Raw genomic sequence first — 24226 nt, forward strand, 5'->3', positions numbered from 1 at the left:
CCAGGATCCATCGTAAACCCATCAGCCGATAAAATAATCCCCAGGAATGAAATTTCTTGAACAGAAAAAAACATTTCTCAATTTCATCAAACAAAGAATTCTCCCTCAACCTTTGTAATACAACACGGACATGTTCCTGGTGAGAATCTAAATGAGGAGAGAAAATTCTATATCATCAAGATAAATCACAAGAAATCTCCCAAAGTAATCAGAGAAATATCATTCAGAAAGTTGTGAAATCCTGTTGGTGCATTGGAGAATCCAAAAGGCAGGATCTTGTGGTTTCCCACTGTATTTTTTTATTGTAATGTATTTTGTGTATTTTATCTTGTATTTAATAAAGCATTGTTATATTTTATGAATCTTGGTTCATGAGTACATTTTCTATATGATATGAGCTTTAGGTAATTTAGAATTAGGGAGAAGATTAATAGCACAATCATAAGGACAATGGTGAGGTAGTATCTCTGCCTCCTTTTCCGAGAACACATCTCTGCAGTCCGTCAGGTACCATGGCCGACCCTCCAGACTAGCGGAGCAAATCTGTACCGACTTTAGACATTTCACAATTTCCTTATGACACCAATCAGCAAGTGCTTCACTCTGTGCTCCACACTTACTACTTCTGTTATCTACGTTCTGCTCCGAGCACATCGTCCACACACATCTCCTCTCCGTATACCTCGCACACACACAGCTCCTCTCCGTATACCTCGTACACACACATCTCCTCTCCGTATACCTCGTACACACACAGCTCCTCTCCGTATACCTCATACACACACGCCTCCTTTCCGTACACCACGTACACACACGTCTCCTCTCCGTACACCACGTACACACACGTCTCCTCTCCGTACACCTACTTCTCCTCTCCGTACACCTCGTACACACACGTCTCCTCTCCGTACACCTAGTACACACACGTCTCCTCTCCGTACACCTCGTACACACACGTCTCCTCTCCGTACACCTCGTACACACACGTCTACTCTCCGTACACCTCGTACACACACGTCTCCTCTCCGTATACCTCGTACACACACGTCTCCTCTCCGTATACCTCATACACACACACGTCTCCTCTCCGTATACCTCAAACAAACACGTCTCCTCTCCGTATACCTCATACACACAAGTCTCCTCTCCGTATACCTGTTAGAACCCTCCTGTTAGTTTTTTATATTTTGCTGGTCACATGACTTTTTGCCTATATAATCCAGCTCCGCCCTCCTGGCCTTGCTGGACTTCAGTGTTACTTTTACTCTTAAGCTAGCCAGGTGCCTTGTACCTTACTCTGTAGTTTGCTTGGTCTTTTGACCACTAGTACTTTTGTTTGTTTGTTTGTCTTTGCTCTGCTACAATTTCTGCTAGGAGGTGTCCAACTATATCCCAGTCCTTAGTTCTTGTAGGGACCCCTCCCTTATATCTATAGGTCTGCGTTCAGACTAGCCGAGGACTTAGGTGGGTCTGTTCACAAGGAACAGGTCCCCCGCTGCATCGTAGGGAATCAGCTTAGTCCTATTGTAGGGACAGTTTTCCTATCTTTCCTTAGTGTTTGTAGCAGTTCATAACAATACCTCATACACACATGTCTCCTCTCCGTATACCTCTTACACACATCTCCTCTCCGTACACCTCGTACATGAGCGCCTCCGCTCCGTACACCTCATACACGCGCGCCTCCGCTCCGTACACCTCGTACACGCGCGCCTCCGCTCCGTACACCTCGTACACGTGCGCCTCCGCTCCGTACACCTCTTACACGAGCGCCTCCGCTCCGTACACCTCATACACGTGCGGCTCCGCTCCGTACACCTCGTACACGCGCGCCTTCGCTCCGTACACCTCGTACACGCGCGCCTCCGCTCCGTACACCTCTTACACGCACGGCTCCGCTCCGTACACCTCGCACACGCGCGCCTCCGCTCCGTACACCTCGTACATGAGCGCCTCCGCTCCGTACACGCGCGGCTCCACTCCGTACACCTCGTACACGCGTGGCTCCGCTCCGTACACCTCATACACGCTCGCCTCCGCTCCGTACACCTCGTACACGCGCGCCTCCGCTCCGTACACCTCGTACACGCGCGCCTCCGCTCCGTACACCTCGTACACGCGCGCCTCCGCTCCGTACACCTCGTACACGCGCGCCTCCGCTCCGTACACCTCGTACACGAGCGCCTCCGCTCCGTACACCTCGTACACGAGCGCCTCCGCTCCGTACACCTCGTACACGCGCGCCTCCGCTCCGTACACCTCGTACACGCGCGGCTCCGCTCCGTACACCTCGTACACGCGCGGCTCCGCTCCGTACACCTCGTACACGCGCGCCTCCGCTCCGTACACCTCGTACACACGCGGCTCCGCTCCGTACACCTCGTACACGCGCGGCTCCGCTCCGTACACCTCGTACACGCGCGGCTCCGCTCCGTACACCTCGTACACGCGCGGCTCCGCTCCGTACACCTCGTACACACGCGGCTCTGCTCCGTACACCTCGTACACACGCGGCTCCGCTCCGTACACCTCGTACACACGCGGCTCCGCTCCGTACACCTCTTACACGCGCGGCTCCGCTCCGTACACCTCTTACATGCGCGGCTCCGCTCCGTACACCTCGTACACACGAGGTTCCGCTCCGTACACCTCGTACACACGCGGCTCTGCTACATCCACACTGTAAACCCCTCCTGACCCCACACATAAACTTCAGCTCATCCAGCACCATGACAACCAGCACAGCAGAGTCCTGCATCCACTGAGGCCCCTGATCATGTGACCCCTGACTCCTCCCCTCCTGTGACCTCATCACAGCTCCTGTGCGCACAGAGCAGCCATATATGTGGTGGCGGCTCTGCAGGTGGAGGTATGTGGAGTTCCCCCATTACTGGGCACAGGGGGCATTAACCCCTTCAGCACGGAGACTCTTTTGGGGTCTAGTCTTGCCCCTTTATAAGAATCATAAGGTTTTTGTTCTGTTTCCTGTAATAGATACATACGACCCAACTATGGAGACAGAAAGGAGGAAACGTATTGTTCTCATAGTACAGGGCCCCTTTACTGGCCCCACAGTGTAATGCCCCCATTATGCCGGATGTATGATGCCCCCACACAGTGTAATGCCCCCATTATGCCCCTTATGCAGGATGCATGATGCCCCCACACAGTGTAATGCCCCCATTATGCCCCTTATGCAGGATGTATGATGCCCCCACACAGTGTAATGCCCCCATTATGCCCCTTATGCAGGATGTATGATGCCCCCACACAGTGTAATGCCCCCTTTATGCCCCTTATGCAGTATGTATGATGCCCCCACACAGTGTAATGCCCCCATTATGGCCCTTATGCAGTATGTATGATGCCCCCACACAGTGTAATGCCCCCATTATGGCCCTTATGCAGTATGTATGATGCCCCCACACAGTGTAATGCCCCCATTATGGCCCTTATGCTGGATGTATGATGCCCCCCACAGTGTAATGCCCCCATTATGCCCCTTATGCAGTATGTATGATGCCCCCACACAGTGTAATGCCTCCATTATGCCCCTTATGCAGGATGTATGATGCCCCCACACAGTGTAATGCCCCCATTATGCCCCTTATGTATTATGTATGATGCCCCCACACAGTGTAATGCCCCCATTATGCCCCTTATGCAGTATGTATGATGCCCCCCACACAGTGTAATGCCCCCATTATGCCCCTTATGCAGTATGTATGATGCCTCCACACAGTGTAATGCCCCCATTATGCCCCTTATGCTGGATGTATGATGCCCCCATACAGTGTAATGCCCCTTATGCAGTATGCATGATGCCCCACACAGTGTAATGCCCCTATTATGCCCCTTTTTCAGTATGTATGATGCCCACATTCTGCCCCTGTAATCAGGTGACTGGATACAACACACAGGCAAACAGAAACCCTCTAACCGTATGTTACTTTATCTACTGACAAGGGTGATGGTCCGGACACATATAGGCCATTATGCTCTCCCATGTGGAACACATAACTACGGTCATGCGCAGTCACTGGTACGAGTGGGGCGGTGACAAACAGTTTATCTGGCGTTTCAGTGTAAAGCGTGTCACTTCTGGACATGCATACTAGGGGGTGGACATTATCGGACCACTAGCTCATGAGAAGTAGCGCAGTACATTATTGTAGACAGACTCCATTCTGTATATCCCATGACAATTCACCTCAAGGAATAGGAATGGGTCTCCTAGTCTGGGAGGGGTTTTGGATGAAGTGGGATATTTATACATGAACACCTGGCTATTAGGCACACTATACTGAACATCATGAATTATCATCCCTGTATGAAGCCTCCTGATGAAGCTGTTGGGGAAACACGTTGAGGCGGATGAACCATTCTCTGATGAGTACCATACCTTTTGCTTTATATATACCTTGAGACATATCTGGTCCTATTTAATGTATCAGTGTATTTTTTTGATATATGTCAGAGTTAACTACGGCTTCTGAGAGACAGCCACCAGTGAGCGGGGGCACCATTGTTGAGGGTGCTAACCTCGGCAGGTAGGCAGTATCAACTTTGTTTAGGTACAGGATAGGGTACAGTAGTGACTGTTTCAATTGTTCAGCAGCATCATTGCTTACATCTGTTTATGTACATCCACAACAAGCCGTTCAGCAGGTAATTTTGCTAGTTTTAAGTATAAATAAATATATATCTTGTTAGTCCCAGTTTTCAATTCATATATTTAAAAAAGGTTTAATATTTTATTTTAGGGGGGTGTTCCCACAGTATTGCCCCACAGCTAATGAATGAATACTCACTTAGCCCCATTCTTGGTGCAGATAATAATGAACCCAGTATCTATGAGATATTTTCCACACAATAGTTGGCAAGACCGTATCATCCATAGCGGTCACCCATGCGGCCTGTATGGTGCCCATGAACTGAGACGGCTCGGCACCAAGCACGCTCTCCTTACCCATCATCACAATTTCAGTGATATCCACATTCCCATGATGGTGATACCATTGAATAGAATAGGGAGTCAGGGAGTTGAAGGGTCCCTGATCCACCATTCAGCCGTTTGTGTGTGTGTGTGTGGTGTTTTTTTTTTGTTGTTGTTTTTTTTTTTAAATATCAGGAATTAGGGGGGCAATCATACTGTCTGTGAGCCCTCATTCTGAGCTAGATGGGCACACAGGAGAACAAGGGAATAAGGGAAAATTGCTGCCCGATAGGTGTCATCTGTATGTATGTATGTAATACTAACGGCCCCATACACAAGATAAGTGTTGGCTGAGCGGTCATTTGGCAGACGGCTATCTCTCCAGACTCTCCCATATGCACCAATATTCCAGCTTTCCTGTGATCTGTATGAGAGAGTCGCCTCCAGACTCCTCTATTGGAGGATTATCCACAGGAAGAACAAACGGATTAGCCTCTGAAATTCAGGATGCCAGATCCTTCTCTGCCCTGACACCATCTGTCGGGAGGCCCCCAAATAATGTATATAGTCTACCAAACCCCGGAAATCAGTGCTTTCATGCAACTTTAGTCTAATGTGTATGGGGGCATTAAAAAGTAACTTATTGGACATTGCCTCTGGCCCGGCCTAATAGACTTTTCTACATTACAGGCCCAGACACCATTATTGGTTATTTAAGTATCGTAGTAACTAGGCATCCCCATACTATCAAGTACTTGAGAGAGGAGGGGCATTCAGTGGAACTCTGTCAAACCTTCTTAGATGCCATGTTTGCCCTTGACAGCAGCAAGTGGTTAAACTGCCAGGGTTTGTGTAGCAGCCGCACCTGTGCCATCCCTGCCTGTACATCTATGTTCTGATGCCCAAAAGAGTTACTTTTTAACATGTTAAACATTTGTTTTAAAATAATTAACAAAATGTTAATATCTGCTTTTTTATGGAGTTTTTCTTGTAATATAGGACAGCCTAAGGCCAGAAATAGACTCCATAAAAGACTGTACATGGAGACTTTGGCATCAAATAACTCCCGTCTTAGTGAGACTGCTACCAAATAATTTCTGTCCACGGTATTTGTGCAAACAAAGAAACTTTTATAAATGCCTCAAACTTCTGTGTGTGAATCAGACCTGAGCTCTAACTTGTTAGAAGATGACAGTCTGGTGAAGACAGGAAACATATAGACGGCCGTTGGGGATGTAGTTTGTGACAGACTCTGGCTAAATATGTTAATAGAACGGTAGTAGAAGATGAAGATGTCGTCCTCATCATGAAATAGTTATTTCTCATGTCACGTGTAATGAATATCTCCTGCAGTATTGCTAATGCCGATTCCAGTGTCAGTAAATGAGACGAGAATTAGCAATAAGGAAGATGAGTCTATGAGAAACGTATTCAGCTGCAGACTCCAAGGAAGCAACTGCTTGTTGTCTGTGGCCTAAAATATATAGGTTTTATTACTAGATGTAAAGAAGAAATCTAAACACTGTAAAAAATAAATCTCAAATGTTTCCCTTATTATCTCCAGTAATTGTATTATTACACAGGATTTTTTGATGTTACATCGCTCATCTTCTCATTCAGGTCTCTACAATATCGGATCCTCTCAGTGAAGATCTTCTATATAAGAGAATTTTCCTGATTTACCCATCAAAGATGGATATGGACAGAGACAAGATGGTGGAGGGGATATTACACCTCACCCTAGAGATCCTCTTCCAGCTTACTGGAGAGGTGAGAGATTCTGATGACGTCACATTACATCATTCTTATCTATGGGAATAACAGACAGAACTGGAGAGGTGAGGACTCTGGAAATATCTGTAGTGAGATTTATGAATGTGTCTCTACATAACCAGGATTACACAGTAGTGAAGAAGACCTCTAGTGAGCGCTGTCAGGACCCTGTGTCTGAGGGATTGGGAAGAACCCTGAGCCCAATCACAGGGCTTCCACTGCATCACCTGGTACATGAGAACATGAATGACCAAAATATCCTAGATCTGGCCTACAAGATGATTGAGCTGCTGACTGGAGAGGTGACATTGCTGGGAATGCTGAGACATTTTATAGTATAGCTATGAAGGGATTGGGGGATGACTGTCATTGTATGTGTCAGATTCCTATAAGGTGTCAGGACGTCACCGTCTATTTCTCCATGAATGAGTGGGAGTATTTACAAGGACACAAAGATCTGTACAAGGACATCATGCTAGAGGTTCTCCAGCCCCTCACATCACCAGGTAATAGACAGGACTAAATACACACGACCTATAATTATCTGTATGTAAAGAATGAATTCAGTTCCTGTATGTGTTTCCTCCAGATCTATCCAGTAAGAGGACAACACCAGAGAGATGTCCCCGTCCTCTTCTTCCACAGGACTGTAAACAAGAAGATCCCAATGTTCCTCAGGATCATCAGGTAGATGGAGAGAAGGTGTCACGAGATCTCCCCTATTTGTCTTGTTTTATCCACCAGTATTATATGTTTTATACTTGTGTAATGAGAACAGTGGAGATGGCAGGATTAGAGCTGATCATAGATGGGACTTCTCCAACTGTCTGTGACTTGTACAATATTTTTTTTCAGGGTGAAGATCTGACCCATATTAATACTATAGAGACATATGAAAGGGGTGATGAGCGGCGTAAAGAGGAGATTCCTACATATGACGACCCAGGTGAGTAGTGACCACTAAATGAAGAGAGGTCACAGATTCTTCTGGTTTACTGGTCATGTAGGCTGGCCATATCACAATCGTGTGACCACCATTTTGCATCTAGGCAAAAACCTTTTCTTCCACCAAAAATTGTACAAATGACTTTGGACATTGAAAGCCCTTTTCTATAGAACTTACAACCTGGAAGATCCAACTACCAACTGAAATTAGAAGATCCTGACTTTTACCTGCGAAGATCTGTAAACTACAAAGCTAAATGACAGCATATGTAGAAAGTGCTGACAAGTTAGAAAATCACTTAAAGAAAAATATTATGATGAGCCTGTAAGAGAAAGTGGAGGGTAATGATGCTGTTGGCTTCCTAGAATCCTGATATCTTATTAGATGAATCTACCTTCTCTCCATTCTGTGTTGCTGAATGTGCTCATATGGTCCCTACAAGACCAGGTCCAGTCTTTATGACCAAACCTCGCTTTTATGATCGGCAACATTAAACGTGCGGTGAGGACCAAGTGTGAATTTCTGTATAATAACAACAGAGTTTCCCTTTATCCTGACTTTTCAATTTCTTTTTAAACCAAATAACTTCAAATAGATAAATTATACAAAAAACATTACACCTGTGCCATGATATATCTCTAAGCTGTGCGTGGCTGATGGCTGTAATATACATTTATTCACGCCTGCAGGAGATGTGTTGGCTCGAGCCCTGGTTTCATGGATTCACTCCACATCATAAATTACATAACATTATCGATCCTAAAGAATTTAGATGCAATTTATCCTGAAATGGGTGGCACTAATACTTTCTCTACTCTTCTGGTCAGGACTCATAGTATCTCCAACAGTCTACCATAAATTAAGTGCAACTCTGGCTTAGTGTTGGAGTCCCCCCCCCACCCCCCAAACATACATTCTTGTTGGGGATGTAATGTATTTTTTTATCCTGTCTTTTTTTTTTACCTGTTCATTCTGTATGATAGTTTGATTGTGGTGGGATCGGCCGGCCTCACATATGCGAGTCTGTAACTCCCTGGTAGTCATTCAACAAAGGTCTCCATTGCCTCTTCCAAATGCCCGAGTTCTAAATTTAAGACATCTCAGCTCTGCACTATTATAAAAAGTTCTCATTAAATGTATATTTCTACTTGATACTCATCTGACAGAAAATATTGGCCCTTACTATAGTTTAAATTGCCTGGAGCTACCAAGAAGCATACTCTAATTATCCCAGAGAGGTTTCACCACTAGTTACTTTTTTTTTTCGATCTTTTCATTAGATGTGTTATTGTCTAGAGTCAAAAGTTTTGCCCATCACCCTTTAACCCCTCTACATGGATCTGGATTTACACAGAGACCCCTAGGCTTGGACTTGGTGTTGCCTGCTGTTCTGTGGTGTGAGATGACAAGAAGAATAGTCAGGTGGCCGGATCAGAACAAGGAGGGCAGAGAATATACAAAATCAGAAGACACAATAGTAGTCAGTAAACGAGCTGGGATCACAAGAAGAAACTAAGAAGAAAATACACAACATGGGAGCTGAACCCAGAAGACTTAACCAGCGGAGAACAAGGCTGTATCAGGCAGCTTCCAGCATTATGCATGAGCTTTAGTAGGGTGTGGTGCTTTCCATTTGAGTTAAGTAGGGAGCATATTTGACTTTGGAAGAGCAGATTTTGCTGGATTAGTTTATGGAAGCCATGTTTCTTTTTCAAGAGTTTTTGAGCCACTAATGATGTGGAAACCTCTGTTTTTCCGTTGACAGATGATGGACCTGAGTGGAGGCTTGTTTTTTGTGAGATGAGTAGAAATTATTATTGGTATCATTTTCGCATATTTCATATTTGGGAGGCAGAATGAACAAACAGTTGAACACCAAACTCTACTTGTTCATGCTATGAGGTTTTCTATTAGACTGTGAACTGTCATTATCTTGGTGAATAATTCAATATTTTTACATAACTTGCCATTTGTACCAACAGATTAAGTAGAAATGTTCAAAAATATGAATTTCAAGAATATTTTATTCAAATATAATATTTTTTTTACTTAGCAGATGACTGTACTAGGAGATCAGAGGGACAGCTGACATCTTCAATTTTCAAATCAGATGAGCTGGAGATCTCACAGGATACAATTGAAGAGAATGCTATTACTCCAAATATACCATCATCCCTTCCCAGCAAAGATGTGTCATCTGATCCTTTGAAACAGGTCCTATCTTCCGATTCATTACCGACTACTAAGGAAAATCAAAGTCATAAAATAAGCATTAAAAAACTAACTGCTCCTAAAGCTAAGAAGCCATTTTCACGGTCAGAATATGGAAATAGTTTTCCCCTCCAAAAGTTTTTTCTTAAACATCAAAAAATTCACACAGCAAAGAATAGATTTCCTTGTTTCAAGTGTGTGAAATGTTTTAACAAGAAAGCAAGTCTTCTTAGTCACCAAAGAACTCACACAGGGAAGAAGCCTTTTTCATGTTCAGAATGTGAGAAATGTTTTACAGGGAAATCAAATCTTGTTAACCACCAGAGAACTCGCACAGGAGAGAAGCCTTTTTCATGTTCAGAATGTGAGAAATGTTTTACAGGGAAATCAAATCTTGTTAACCACCAGAGAACTCACACAGGAGAGAAGCCTTTTTCATGTTCAGAATGTGAGAAATGTTTTACAGGGAAATCAAATCTTGTTAACCACCAGAGAACTCACACAGGAGAGAAGCCATTTTCTTGTTCAGAATGTGGAAAATGTTTTACAGATAATTCAAGTTTTATCAGACATCAGAGAATTCACACAGGGGAGAAGCCTTTTTCATGTTCAGAGTGTGGGAAATGTTTTAACCGGAAAGCGCATCTTGATAGACATCAGAGAACTCACACAGGGGAGAAGGCTTTTTACTGTTCAGAATGTGGGAAATTTTTTTTCCGGAAAGCGCATCTTGATGGACATCAGAGAACTCACACAGGGGAGAAGCCTTTTTCATGTTCAGAATGTGAGAAATGTTTTAACCAGAAATCAGATCTTGTTACACATCGGAGAATTCACACAGGGGAGAAGCCTTTTTCATGTTCAGAGTGTGGGAAATGTTTTAACCGGAAAGCGCATCTTGATAGACATCAGAGAACTCACACAGGGGAGAAGGCTTTTTACTGTTCAGAATGTGGGAAATTTTTTTTCCGGAAAGCGCATCTTGATGGACATCAGAGAACTCACACAGGGGAGAAGCCTTTTTCATGTTCAGAATGTGAGAAATGTTTTAACCAGAAATCAGATCTTGTTACACATCAGAGAACTCACACAGGGGAGAAGCCTTTTTCATGTTCAGAATGTGGTAAATATTTTAACCGGAAAGCGCATCTTGATAGACATCAGAGAATTCACACAGGAAAGATGCCTTTTTCATGTTCAGAATGTGGGAAATGTTTTAACCAGAAATCAGATCTTGTTACACATCAGAGAACTCACACAGGGGAGAAGCCTTTTTCATGTTCAGAATGTGGGAAATGTTTTAACAGCAAATCAGCTCTTGTTAAACATCAGATAACTCACACAGAGGAAAAGCCTTTTTTATGTACAGAATGTGGGAAATGTTTTAACCAGAAATCAAATCTTCTTAGTCACCAGAGAACTCACACAGGGGAGAAGCCTTTTTCCTGTTCAGAATGTGTGAAATTTTTTAATCGGAAAGCGCATCTTGATAGACATCAGAGAAGTCACAGAGGGGAGAAGCCTTTTTTATATCCTTAATGTGGAAAAAGTTTTACTTGAAAAGACTTACCTTTAGCAAAAAAAAATCTTGCTAATAAGTGAGTGCGTCCTATAGACTGGAGATAGCTTCCTGTGACCGAGAACAATGAGACCGTGTCCTTCCTGATCAGTGAGAGAACTGCTCTCTCCTCAAGCCCCACACCTATCTAACTGATTGGTGCAAAAGAGGAGAGGAAGGTACTGGGACCTATGCAGAGGCAGCACGTCCTGACTGAGCAGCTGAAGAACCTAGCTCATGGACCTTTCAGATCATGTAACACTGTTTTACCTATTTTTAAAAGTTGTTAGGTTCCGTTATGAACTGTGCCATTTCTTAATGAGTTTGACCTCCTGAATTCAAATTGGACAATGAGTTTTCCTTTTACTGCTACATATAATTAATGATAAAAGTTTCAGTACTTTGAAACATTATTTTTGTAAATATACCGATGCAGAATATTTTATTATGCCAATTTTCTGATATTTATTTAGAGGAAACTTAGAAACAATTCAAGTAACTAAAACCTGTCTAATCCCTATTGCGAATTTTAAACCGTTACAGAAATTGCACTACAAAATTAGTCCTCATTCAGTGACAACTGTTTTTTGCTTGTTTCTTGTACTCCTGTATCAAATCATCTCTTAAAATTATGCAACAGTAATTTGCAAGCATTGATGGATTTCATTTTCCTTGATATCTTTTTCTCTATAGCTGCAATATCTTGGTTACATCTCTCACCATCCTCGTCTCTCACTACTCCACAGTTTGGTGTAAGAAAAGTCCAGAATGTAAGAAATTAATCATTAAGGACATGTTACAGCCATGATCCTTATATGTTTTGAGGAGAAATAACACCCAACTCTTCATAGTTACTGTATCTGCTCGAGTTTCCCAAAAAGTTAGTTACCACAAATGCAAATGTAAACCATACTGCTTTTTCCTTGCCCTGCAACGAATGAAAAAACTCCTCATCTTGAAGAAGCTTATGAATCTGAAGTCCAATAAAGACTCCTTCTTTTATATTTGCTTCACTTAACCTTGGAAAGTTATCAATCAGATGCATGAATGCTTTTAATTTTTTATCCATAGCCTTTACAAAGTTCTTCATTAGGCCCAACTTGATAAGATTTTGTTGCCACCATTGCCTAGGTGGGTCCTCAACTTATGGATTCAGGACAATTTACTCCCTTGCTGAAGTGAATGTCAGAGAGGCCAGTCCCTTTTTTTGTAGCAATATTCTCTTGCACGACTATCCCACTCACACAGAAAGCAAAAATGAAAAAGTGAAAAAAAAAACACTTTTTCATTTTTACAAATCAATTTGTGAAGCACCTGGGGGTTCCAAGTGCTCACTATGCATCTAGATAGGTGCCTTGGGGGGTCTCGTTTCCAAAATGGGGTCACTTGTGGGGGAGCTCCAATGTTTGGGCACGCAGGGGCTCTCCAAACGCAACATGGTGTCCGCTAACAATTTGAGCCGATTTTTCCATTCAATTTGTTAGCGGACACCATGTTGCATTTGGAGAGTCCCCGCCCGGATGTTTCACGGTTATTAGACACCCAAAAAAAAACATGCGGGGATCGCTCGTGCATGGCAGGCAATCCCCGCAAAGTTTTTTTGGCCGCAAAGCATATGAGGTGGAGACTCGAGCATGTCACTCAAATACCCACGATACTCAATGTATACCAGAACACCCGATGCAAACTCAAGTAGCGAGCACTTGCGCTCAACAGTAGTCACCATATCGTCATCTTTTTTTCTTACTTTTGAAAAAAATCCCAACCCCACCACAACCCTAACCCCAACCCTAACCCCAACCCTAACCCCAACCCTAACCTCAACCCTAACCTCAACCCTAACCTCAACCCTAACCTCAACCCTAACCGTAACACAATCCTAACCCTAGCACAACCCTAACCTGAGAGTTTATTTTTTACGCCGTTCCTCCTGCAGTATAAGTGATTAGACAACCTTATTCTTCGGGTCGGTGAGACTACAGCGATACCAGAATCATATGGGGTTTTTATGACTGACAGCTGTCACACACTAAAAGACGCATTTTTTGTAAAATCTAGTTTTTGCATCGCCATATTTTGAGAGCTATAATTTTTCCAGATTTTGGCAGACAGTCATTTGACGGCTTGTTTTTTGCGGGATGAGTTGACTTCATTATTGGTGCCATTTTCAGGCACGTGACATTTTTTGATTGCTTTCTATTCTGATTTTTGGGAGGCAGAATAAACCAAAACCAACAATTCAGGAATTGTTATTTTGTTTTTTTTTATTCTGTTCCGCGTGTGGTAAAATTGATAAGGCAGCTTTATTCTTCGGGTCAGTACGTTTACAGCGGTACCACATTTATATCGTTTTTCTATGTTTTGCACTTTTACATAATAAAAGTAATTTTATAGAAAAAAATATTTTTTAGCATCGCTTTATTCTGAGAGCTATAACTTTTTTATTTTTCAGCTGATGGAGCTGTATGGCAGCTTGTTTTTTGCGGGACGAGATGACATTTTCAGCGGTACCATTTTTATTTATATTTGTCTTTTTGATCGCGTGTTATTCCATTTTTTGTTTGGCGGTATGGTGATAAAGCATTGTTTTTTGCTTCGTTTTTTATTTATTTTTTTTACCGTGTTCACTGAAGGGGTTAGGGAGAAGATTGTTTGGAGATGCACTGCGCATGTCCAAAAAATCTTCCTGCTGTCTGGCAATCCGGATGTTGTCATGATGACATCGGGTCGTCATGGCAACATCCTGGAAGCCATGGCAGACAGCGCTGGAAGCCGGAAGAGGAGGTGAGTATCTGCGATCACCTCCCCTTGCCACCGCAATGCTGCGATCGACTTTGATCGCAGCATCACAGGGGTTAATGTTCTGGGAGCGGTGCGTGACCGCTCCCTGCACAAAGTACCGGGTGTCAGCTGTGACAATCAGCTGACACCCGGCAGCGATCGCGCCCGCACAGCCTGTGTGCGCGCGCGCGATCGCCATGACGTACTAATACAGGTCTGGCTCTTAAGTCCCAGGGCACAGACGCGTATTCGTACATCTAATGTTGTTAAGGGGTTAAAGACATTTTCATTGCAGTGGTACATTGTAAATTCTCTCCATCTGCTTTCAATGTACATTTTGGTGGTCTTAAAGATGAGATAGAACAGGCTTGCAGAACAGCAAATATCAGCACTGCTGGCAGAAACAGATGATCTTGAAAATAGGTCAAGACTCAATGATATACCACTTATTGGTGTGCCTGAAAAAATAGAAGGCGCCTTTCCTACTGAATTCTTTGAAAACTGGCTGAAATTAATAATCAGGCTTGAAACCTTAACCCTCCTATAAGCTGTAGAACGAGGTCATAGGGTGCTCATCTTCCTCCTGGGCTTCCACAAAGACCTGTGCTGGCTAAAGTTTTACACTACCGGGACAAAGATATTATCCTGCGACAGGCAAGGGATCACCCAGATGTAACAATCAATGGGTCCAAAATCTAGATCTTTCCAGATTATTCTATAGAAGGACTGAAACAAAGAGCCAGATTCATTGATATCAAAAAACATCTGAGAGATCTGCATGTTCCATATTCAATTATTATATTTAATAAACCTTTCTGAATTGACGTCTGCAATAAACCAGCAGCACGAGAATTATCCACAAACTTCTCCAGATCCTGATATTCATCGGTTTTGACAAACCCATGAATCTGCAGCAGCTGAACATCAAACTTAAAACGCCAAGAAAAGAATACGGATCAGGTTAGCACAATCTGATACAAATAATCTTAAATGTTTGTTGGGTAAGGCCCTATTTGCGCTACTTTCTCCCTAGTGTTTTATCTTGGATACAGCAGCAGTACCTTGGAATCCTCTCCCGGTCTGGAAATTGTCAAAGGAGAGCCCGGCTGCAGAGGGCATTATCTATATATCTACATCATGGAATACTTTTACAATCGACTATCATCAAGGGTTACAAACTATTAGACAAAATGGAGGATCCATTATGGACATGGACAGCTCTACAAACATTTCCTAATGACAATACGTTTACACTTGAATGGAACTCTAAATAATTGTCTGCACATTATGTTAACTAGTGTTGAGCCACCCCCGTAGTGTTCGAGTTCGGTTCGTCGAACACCCGTGTGTTCGCCGAACTGTTCGTCGAACACCGTTAAAACCAATGGCAGGCAAACAAAAACACATAGAAACACATAGAAAACACCTTCAAAGGTGTCCAAAAGCTGACAAACTGCTCAGAAGACACAACTAACACATGGAAAAGTGACAAGTACATATAGTCATGCGAAAAAAAAAGAGGTGGAGGAGTAAAAGGAGGGGGAGACACAGATATAGGCATGTCATGCCCTTCTAAAATCCAAAAAGTGAGAAGCCGACACGGCCAGTCCGTTCCTGCCTGTGCCACCTCTGTGTCGCCGGGTTTGTGCCAGAGCCGCGGTGGACCCTGACGGCCAGCCCCCCTATCCCAATACTGGTGCCTGTCCGCCGGTGGGTCGAGGCCCCCCACGGTGGGGGGGGGGGGGAGTAACATCTGCAGAAGAAAGACCATCTTCCAGCCAAACTAAGATGTCGACTTCTTTTCGTGGACAATGTGATACGATCCCATTCTTACGGACACGCCCATCGCTACAAATTCTAGATGAGGCACAAAAACAGCAGGTGCTTCAACGGATATCAAGTGCTCCTTCAAGTGGGCTCTCAATCACCTCAATTTCAACATCACAAATACTCCAGTCCTCAGAGGTGTCACCCCAATCGCACTTGCTTCCTCACAGCTCCCAAGTCTCCAGCTGCCCGTCTAAGTATGGGGTAACACAGATGGCTGAGTCTGCCCAGCTGTTTACTCATACTATAGCCTGGGAAACGGAGGTCTGCTCCAGAGCTTCTGTTAATCCAGATGAGGAAATGATCTGATCCGATGCCCAGAATCTTTATAAGTTGGATCCAGGACCAGATGAAGAAGGTTCTGAGCATAATGTAGACCCTTGTTCCCAAACTGTAACTCCTGTTGGTGGAGACAATGATGAAGACGATGATGAGACTCAAATACCTGATTGGAGCGACAACTTGACTTTTCGGTCAGGGCAGGAAGAGGTTGGCTCTGAGGGCGACGGGTGTGATAACACACAGGGTGATGATGACGAGGTTGGAGATCCCACTTACTGTCAACCCACAGTCAGACAGTCGATGAGGTCAGCAGAGGAGGTGGAGGAGGATGTGACTAGCCCTGGGGATGGGGATGACTCGGTACCCGGGCATTTGCCTGGCCTTGGGGATGTCGCGGTGGTCGGCTCCCTGGCCCGTACCCTGGGGTCTCTCTTTAAAAGGGTGGATAATTGTTAATTTTATAAGAGTTCATGACGCCACCTGTGGTATCTGGTGACAAGCACCAGCGCTGCAGCAGTCCACTGAGGCCGGTGATAAGGCAGCTCGATGGTATAGCTCCCCACAGGTGGAGCTAGGTCTCAGGGCAGCGTATGCAGGGGGAATGCAGGACAGGCGAGACCCAGCTGGGTCAGAGCAAGAACGGGAACGGACACGGTAGTCACTTCAGTACCTTTTACTGGTGGAAATTCAGGCACATCCCGGAGCACTGTAGGGTGAAGGGTGCATATCAGGATCCTCCCCAATGAGCGGGTGTAGGGCCTCCTGTTTCTTGCCTCTGCGTAGTAAGTTTCTGACCTGCCTGGAGCTAGGCCTAACTTTGTCTCTGTCCTGCGCTGGCTGACCTTGTGGTAGGGCCTTCTCTTGGAGTTCACGCTCCCAGTATGCGGGGCCTAAGCGTCTCCTGGCTCTGTTACATATCAGCACCTTAGCGATCCTGGGACTTGTAGTTCTCCAGGGATTCCGGTTATGCCTTACTGGGTCATAGAGATACCGGTAAGCTCGGATCCTGTGTCCGGTAAATGCTTCGGGGTGAGCTGGTTAAGCTCCTCTGCCCCTTATGTACTAACTCGCCACTCGCCTTCGGCCTACTCGGGCCCTCACTAGGCTATACACACTAACGGCAGCTTGCCGCGCTTCACTGATCTTACGGCACCGGCACACCTTAAGCTCTATCTGGGCTCCCTGAATCTAGCAAGCAGGAGCCTCGTGCTCCACTGCTGAACTATTAACTGCGTTCTCTAGACTAGACTGAGCTCCACTGCAGACTGACCTCTCTTAGGCTTCTCTACTGCAGGAACTCTTCAGAGGAACTGAACTGCCTAACTCCACCTTCCCTATTTATATCCCTAATGGGCTCCCTCTGCTGGTCTGAGGTGGAAGGTGGAGATGTGTGAATGTTTATGGGGGCCTCTTGTGGAGGATTCCATCAATGCACTCTTGTAGGATCTGTGATACCAAGCGCAGCGGGGCATCACAGATGCTATTGACGACGAGGTTAGGTTGCGCCTTCCTGAACAGAGACGGAGTACTGGAAGCACGTCAACAACTGCATCCTCAACCACAACTCTGCCTCTGACCACAAGTCGTAGTGGCTCTTCAGGTCACATGGGCTCTAAGCCTTGCATAGCCTGGGCATTTATTCAGATCGATAAGGATGACCCAACTCGTGTTATCTGTAATATTTGTCAGCAAAAGCTAAGTAGAGGCCAAAAAATACATAGTTTGAGTACTTCATGCATGTACCGTCACATGGATATGAAGCATAAGTTGCAGTGGGAAGCTCACTGTGCTACAATGCGGCCTAGCCGGCTGGGCCAACCACCGTCTGCCCCATCTTGTGCATCTGCAGCCTCTTCATCCTCTGTGACTGGGGGGACAGCAGTCACACATGTTTTTGGACGCAGACCTGCCACCTCTTTACCCGCAACAGCCAGTGTGATTGGCAGGTCGTCAGTTCATTGGGAAGTGGAAACACCTGCTAGTGTTGAGCGCTCTCCGACATCGAGAGCACCACCTTTGGATCAAGGCAACCTAACATGTCCGCCTGCATCTTCCTCACAGACCGGCAGTTGCCGGGGACACCCTACTCAACACCGTCTAAGCACAACAGCCAGCCCTCGGTCCCTCAGATGTGGAAAAGTAAAAGACCATTTCCTCCTAGCCATGAGAAAGCTAAGAGGTTGAATTTCACCATCTGCAAGCTGTTGGCTGCAGAAATGCTGCCTTTCCACCTGGAGGACACAGAGGATTTTCAAGACCTTATGTCCGTCACAGTGCCCCAGTACCAGATGCCCAGTCGGCACTACTTCTCAAAGAAAGGTGTGCCTGCGCTCCACTAGCATGTCGCACACAACATCACCGCTTCTTTGAGAAACTCTGTGTGTGACAGGGTGCACTTCACCACAGACACTTGGACGAGAAGGCATGGACAGGGGCGTTACATGTCGCTGACTGGGCACTGGGTAACTATGGTGACAGCAGGACAAGGGGCTGCTGTCCAAGTCTTACCGTCCCCACGAGTTGTGTGTTAATCCTCTTTATCTCGAACTTCCTCCACTGCTTCTGCCTCCTCAACCTCCTCTCGGTCCTCCACCTGCACCCAAAGCCTGTCTGGTAATGCCACCTGCTTTCTAACTGCGCAGAAGGAATCCTGCACACCTCCTTACTATGCTGGCAGCAGGGCTCAACGCATCAGTGTTTACTTTGAAATGTCTGGGAAATGTGAGTCACACAGCTGAGGAGTTTTGGTCAGCTCTGGAGACCCAGTTTCATGAAAGGTTGTCTCCACTGGACCTGCAACCAGGGAAGGCCATGTGCGACAATGCTGCAAACCTGGGTGCGGCACTTCGCCGGGGCAATGTCACACACGTGCCTTGTATGGCTCACGTGTTGAACCTGGTTGTCCAGCAATTTTTAGCCCACTATCCCGGACTAGATGGCCTTCTGCAGAGTGCACGGTCGCTGTGTGCTCACTTCCGCCGTTCGCATCCCGCAGTTCAACGACTTACATCTCTACAGAAGTCGTTGGGCCTGCCAGTTCACCGGCTGAAATGCGATGTGCCGACACGGTGGAATTCAACTCTGCACATGTTGCAGCGACTGTGGCAGCACCGACAAGCCCTGGTGCAATACGTTCTGACGTATAGCCTGGGCCAACGAGATCCAGAGGTGGGGCAAATCACGCTGGAGGAGTGGTCTCAGATCAGGGACCTATGCACCCTTCTGCACAGTCTTGAAATGGCGACGAAGATGTTTAGTGCTGACGATGCCAATATCAGCATGACTATTACGGTGATTTACATGCTGGAGCACATGTTAAACAGAATTCGGAGTCAGGTGGTGGGACAAGAGGAGGTGGAGGAAGTAGAGGAGGAGTCGTATGCGGAAGGGATAACCTCTCCAAGGTCCAGACGGTTGGCAGCACCAAGGCGGCAGGCATGGGAGGGTGGGGGAGAGGGATTAACCAGGGCGCATGGTAGCAGCCAAACTGTTGAGGAAGGTGCAGGAGCCGAGGAAGAAGTGGAGGACGAACTGGCAATGGGCATGGAAGACTCATCAGATGAGGGAGACCTTGATCACATTTCTGTTGTGCGAGGTTGGAGGGAGAGGGCAGAGGAAGGAAGCATGATTCTTACCTCGCTACCAACACAACAAGGACTTGGTCCTTCTGGATGCGCAAGACACATGAGTGCCTTCTTGCTGCATTACCTGCAACATGACCCCCGGATTGTCAGAATTCGAAGTAATCCCGACTACTGGGTTGCCACACTCTTAGATCCCCGGTACAAAAGTATATTTGCCAAAATAATTCCTGCCATAAAAAGGTATTGACGAATGCAGGAGTATCTGTTGCAGAATCTTACATGTGCTTTTCCACAAAACACCAGTGGTGCACGTAGTGAATCTCACAGTTCTAACTTGCCAACGGTGGGACTGTCGAGTCTTCATCACTCAAACAGTAACAGTAACACAGTATCTGCTGGTAACAGCAATTTTGTGGAATCGTTTCACCACTTTTTTAGACCATCCTTTGCAAGGCCACAGGAGACAAGAAGTCTGACACCTAATCAATGCCTAGAGAGGATGGTACAGGAGAATCTCCAAGTGAACATCGAAGCCATGACTGTGTCACTGGACCCTTGCTCATTTTGGTATTCCAATCTTGAAAAATCGCCGGAGCTCGCTACTCACGCCTTGGAGATCTTGTCATGCCATGCAGCCAGCGTTCTCTCTGAACGTGTGTTCAGCGCTGCTGGTGGTGTGCTGACAGATAAGCGCACGCGGCTGTCCACTGAGAATGTAGACAGACTCACGTTCATAAAGATGATCAAATCATGGATTCGCAAGGACATTTCTACCCCTGTGTCATCCTTGGGAGACTAAAAGCTTGGGGATTTGGTAAAATCACCTCACCAACCGTTTTAAGCAACAGTGGGGCAATTGATGCCACTTAACCCTAGAACGCATGACCATAAAAATCTACACTTTCACATACCTGGGGCCCTTTAGGCCCGTGTGCAAATAACATGGAATAACTCAAACTCAAATGACAAACAACTATATACATGAAGAATACCTAGAGTTTCAAAATTCTAACTAAAGCAATCTTGCAGAAAATAGAAAACAATTAACTGGGCGGGCCTGCAAGGCCACAGGTATGCGTTCTAGGGTTAAGTGGTGTCTGTGCCACAATTTTGGGAGTCCCCTTGCTGTGTCTTACGTGACGTTGGCATCGTCAATTCCAGGTGGGTTGGGTCGCACCCCCCCCTTTTAACTGTAAGAAACTACATACACTATGGCTTGGGGTAACACAGATGGTTGAGTCTGAAGAGCTGTTTACTCAGAGGTCTGCTCCAAATCTTCAGTGTCTGCTAGTCAGCGTAGAATTTTTAACTGCATCTAGCCTAGGCAATATTTTGGGCGTAGTAGCCCAGCTGCGAAGCAAGCTGCACCGCCTGTGTATCTAATAAGAATTTTTAAATTAATCTAGCCTAGGCAGACTGTGGGGACCCCCAACCAAACCCAGATGCTCAGCCCCCCTACCGCCCCCCTTTCATGGACAACCCAATAATGTAACTCTTACAACTGGATGGGTGAGGATCGGTCACAGCTTTATTAACTCTTTATACTCATTCCATTAGAAAGGCATTTTATTTCTAAAATAATTCAGCTTGTTGCAGCATGCCCTGGGTCCCCACTCCGGCAAGTTGGCCAACAAGTGTAACTCTCCAACATGTCCTTTCTATTTCCAGGCCACGTAGGATCCAGCGTACTCGTATGCAGGACTCTGACCCCCACCCATCACTCTTAACGCTTGTTCCACTCCGTCCTGGAGTCCTGACAGGAATATGTCCAGTCCAATATCTATTAAGTGAACACCGTCGGGCCGTATGAGGCCTGCTTTATCTCCTTCCAGTTGTCGGTGTCGTATCACTACACCGCCTCTGTCTCTTCTAAATTTTGCCATCCGAATATTTATTACCCGCCTTGTCCATTCGATGGCCGTGATGTCTCGCGCACCTTGCCATACCGCTATCGGCACAATCTCTGACCATACTATAGCTAATTTTCTGAAAAATTCTCTGAAGCGCTCAGTGTCTAGTTTCATTATTGCCATTAGTTATGCGCTCTTGTGATGACCTAGGTTGTTTCCCCCGGCCTGTATAACTAAGATGACCGGACCTCTTGCCTCTCTCTCCCTACCTTGATTACCTCCATTAGTACCTGTGGCCATAGCAGGCCTCTAATACCTCTCCAGTTGAAATATGTGTTATGAAACTCTAATTTCCTCCCGCCTGGGCGGACTTTCGCCCTTTTTTGTGCCCAATATATATACGAGTGGCCTATCACTCACACTGTTGGCTTAGCGTCACCTGTAAAAGAAACAAACCACGTTAGGATAACAAGTCCGGTCTTATGTATCTCGCCAAACACGTGGATCGCCATCTCCCTATCCTCTGAACTTCCGTTTCTGACAGTCCTGCTCTTGCTGCTTCCATGGCCGCACCTATGCGGAATGAGTGTGTCCCGTAATCTTTGGGGTGGTTCCCTGCCAATGTTATGCATTTATTAAATATAGCTTGGAACAGGTATCTTGATAATGGCGTTCCATCAATGTGTGATACGAAGAAATTACTTTGTGATCTGATGGTTAGATATGTTTTTACTATTGTTACCCGACTCAGTGTACCGTTTGTGGGTTGTAGAAGTACCCAAGTACCCCTGCCCGCTGGAACAGTTTTCGATTGGTGTATGCGTACACGTATTGCATTATTGGCTATGACTACTTCCTGGTGTAATAAGCGTCCACTGGTGGTAATTTTGGATTGAGGGACTAATTCGCTTATACATAGCGCCCCGAAGAAGGCGATCACAAATGCAGTAGACATTAGTGTTGCTTCAAATTGTGAGTGTCATGTTAATGGTGTTAGGGATAAGATGTGAGAAATCAGTTTTAGTGACACGGGACGGGACGTCTACATTCCTGACTTGGCTGACCCCTTTTCCACCCTTTTATGGATTGTCTGATGATGAATCTTTGTCACATCTCCCCAATTCAGTAGTTGGAAGTGAAATGCTACTCCGGTCAGACACCGCTGCGCTGACGCCCCTGATATGCCCCTCATCATTAGCTGGTGGAGAAATTCTATGGTGACTTGTGATCTGGCTTGTTCACATTGTTCAACCCGTCTGCCTGCTACTAGTCGTGTCCACTCTTCCCATGCCTTACCGTATGCTTGCCACGTTGACGGGGCAACTGACGCTCTGATTAATGGCATCAACTATTCGCCACTAGATCCCATAGGGAGGGTGGGTAACTGTTGCCCGATGGGTGGGCGTTGTGGAAGAGCTCTGTGAAAATCTGCCAATTGAATTGTTATAAAGCGTTAGCAGCAGCTTTATACCCCTCAGCATAGTGGCTAGCGCGGACCCATACATTGTGTTTTAGGCACACGAATTCTAGCCTGCGTAGTAGGCCTAGCACTGGGAGAGACGATGATGCCATCTTATTAATGCAGTGCGCTAGGCTGGTGTTTTGTGTTATGAAGCGTATATTTTTGTTAGCCAGGCGCGCGCCCCATATTTCTATTGCTACCACTATTGGGAAAAATTATTTTCAGGGCTAGATGCAGCTAAAAATTATTATTAATTTCAAAGCTGGTGGAGCTTGGTATAGATGGCCTAATACAATGAGTCCCACACACTGCTAGAAGCCCAAATATTTTTTCAGAGGTAGATGCAGATAAAAATTATTTTTAATTTGCAACCTGATGGAGGTCAGTATAGATGGACTAATAGAGAAAGTCCTACACACTGCTAGAAGGCCAAATATTTTTTCAGAGCTAGATGCAGATAAAAATTATATTCAATTTGCAACCTGATGGAGGTCAGTATAGATGGACTAATAGAACAAGTCCCACACACAGCTAGAAGCCCAAATATTTTTTCAGAGGTAGATGCAGAAAAAAATATATTCAGTTTGCAACCTGATGGAGGTCTGTATAGATGGATTAATAGAACAAGTCCCACACACAGCTAGAAGCCCAATATTTTTTCAGAGGTAGATGCAGAAAAAAATATATTCAGTTTGCAACCTGATGGAGGTCAGTATAGATGGACTAATAGAGAAAGTCCCACACACTGCTAGAAGGCCAAATATTTTTTCAGAGCTAGATGCAGATAAAAATTATATTCAATTTGCAACCTGATGGAGGTCAGTATAGATGGACTAATAGAACAAGTCCCACACACAGCTAGAAGCCCAAATATTTTTTCAGAGGTACTGTAGATGCAGATAAAAATTATTTTTAATTTGCAACCTGATGGAGGTCAGTATAGATGGACTAATAGAGAAAGTCCCACACACTGCTAGAAGGCCAAATATTTTTTCAGAGCTAGATGCAGATAAAAA

General features: G+C 45.3%; 1 protein-coding gene across 1 annotated transcript; it reads left to right on the top strand.

Moving 5' to 3' along the window:
• The first annotated feature begins 2810 nt into the window (after positions 1 to 2810).
• LOC141198606 (uncharacterized) lies at positions 2811 to 12067 on the top strand. Its single transcript, XM_073663032.1, has 7 exons — positions 2811 to 2869; positions 6557 to 6706; positions 6832 to 7011; positions 7092 to 7215; positions 7299 to 7396; positions 7565 to 7655; positions 9709 to 12067. The coding sequence occupies exons 2-7, from the start codon at positions 6629 to 6631 to the stop codon at positions 11403 to 11405; spliced, it is 2268 nt and encodes a 755-aa protein (XP_073519133.1). The 5' UTR covers positions 2811 to 2869; positions 6557 to 6628; the 3' UTR covers positions 11406 to 12067.
• The last annotated feature ends 12159 nt before the right edge of the window (positions 12068 to 24226 follow it).

Source organism: Phyllobates terribilis, unplaced genomic scaffold (assembly GCF_046119375.1).
Source record: "Phyllobates terribilis strain yellow unplaced genomic scaffold, ASM4611937v1 Scaffold_98__1_contigs__length_5973952, whole genome shotgun sequence".
Taxonomy (NCBI): domain Eukaryota; kingdom Metazoa; phylum Chordata; class Amphibia; order Anura; family Dendrobatidae; genus Phyllobates; species Phyllobates terribilis.

Bases quoted from the DNA above. Each gene is read 5' to 3' on its own strand.
- LOC141198606 (XM_073663032.1), top strand. From the start codon at position 6,629: ATGGATATGGACAGAGACAAGATGGTGGAGGGGATATTACACCTCACC. The intron at 7,012-7,091 runs GTGACATTGCTG...TGTATGTGTCAG, and splicing joins TTGAGCTGCTGACTGGAGAG to ATTCCTATAAGGTGTCAGGA. The intron at 7,656-9,708 runs GTGAGTAGTGAC...TTTTTTACTTAG, and splicing joins TCCTACATATGACGACCCAG to CAGATGACTGTACTAGGAGA.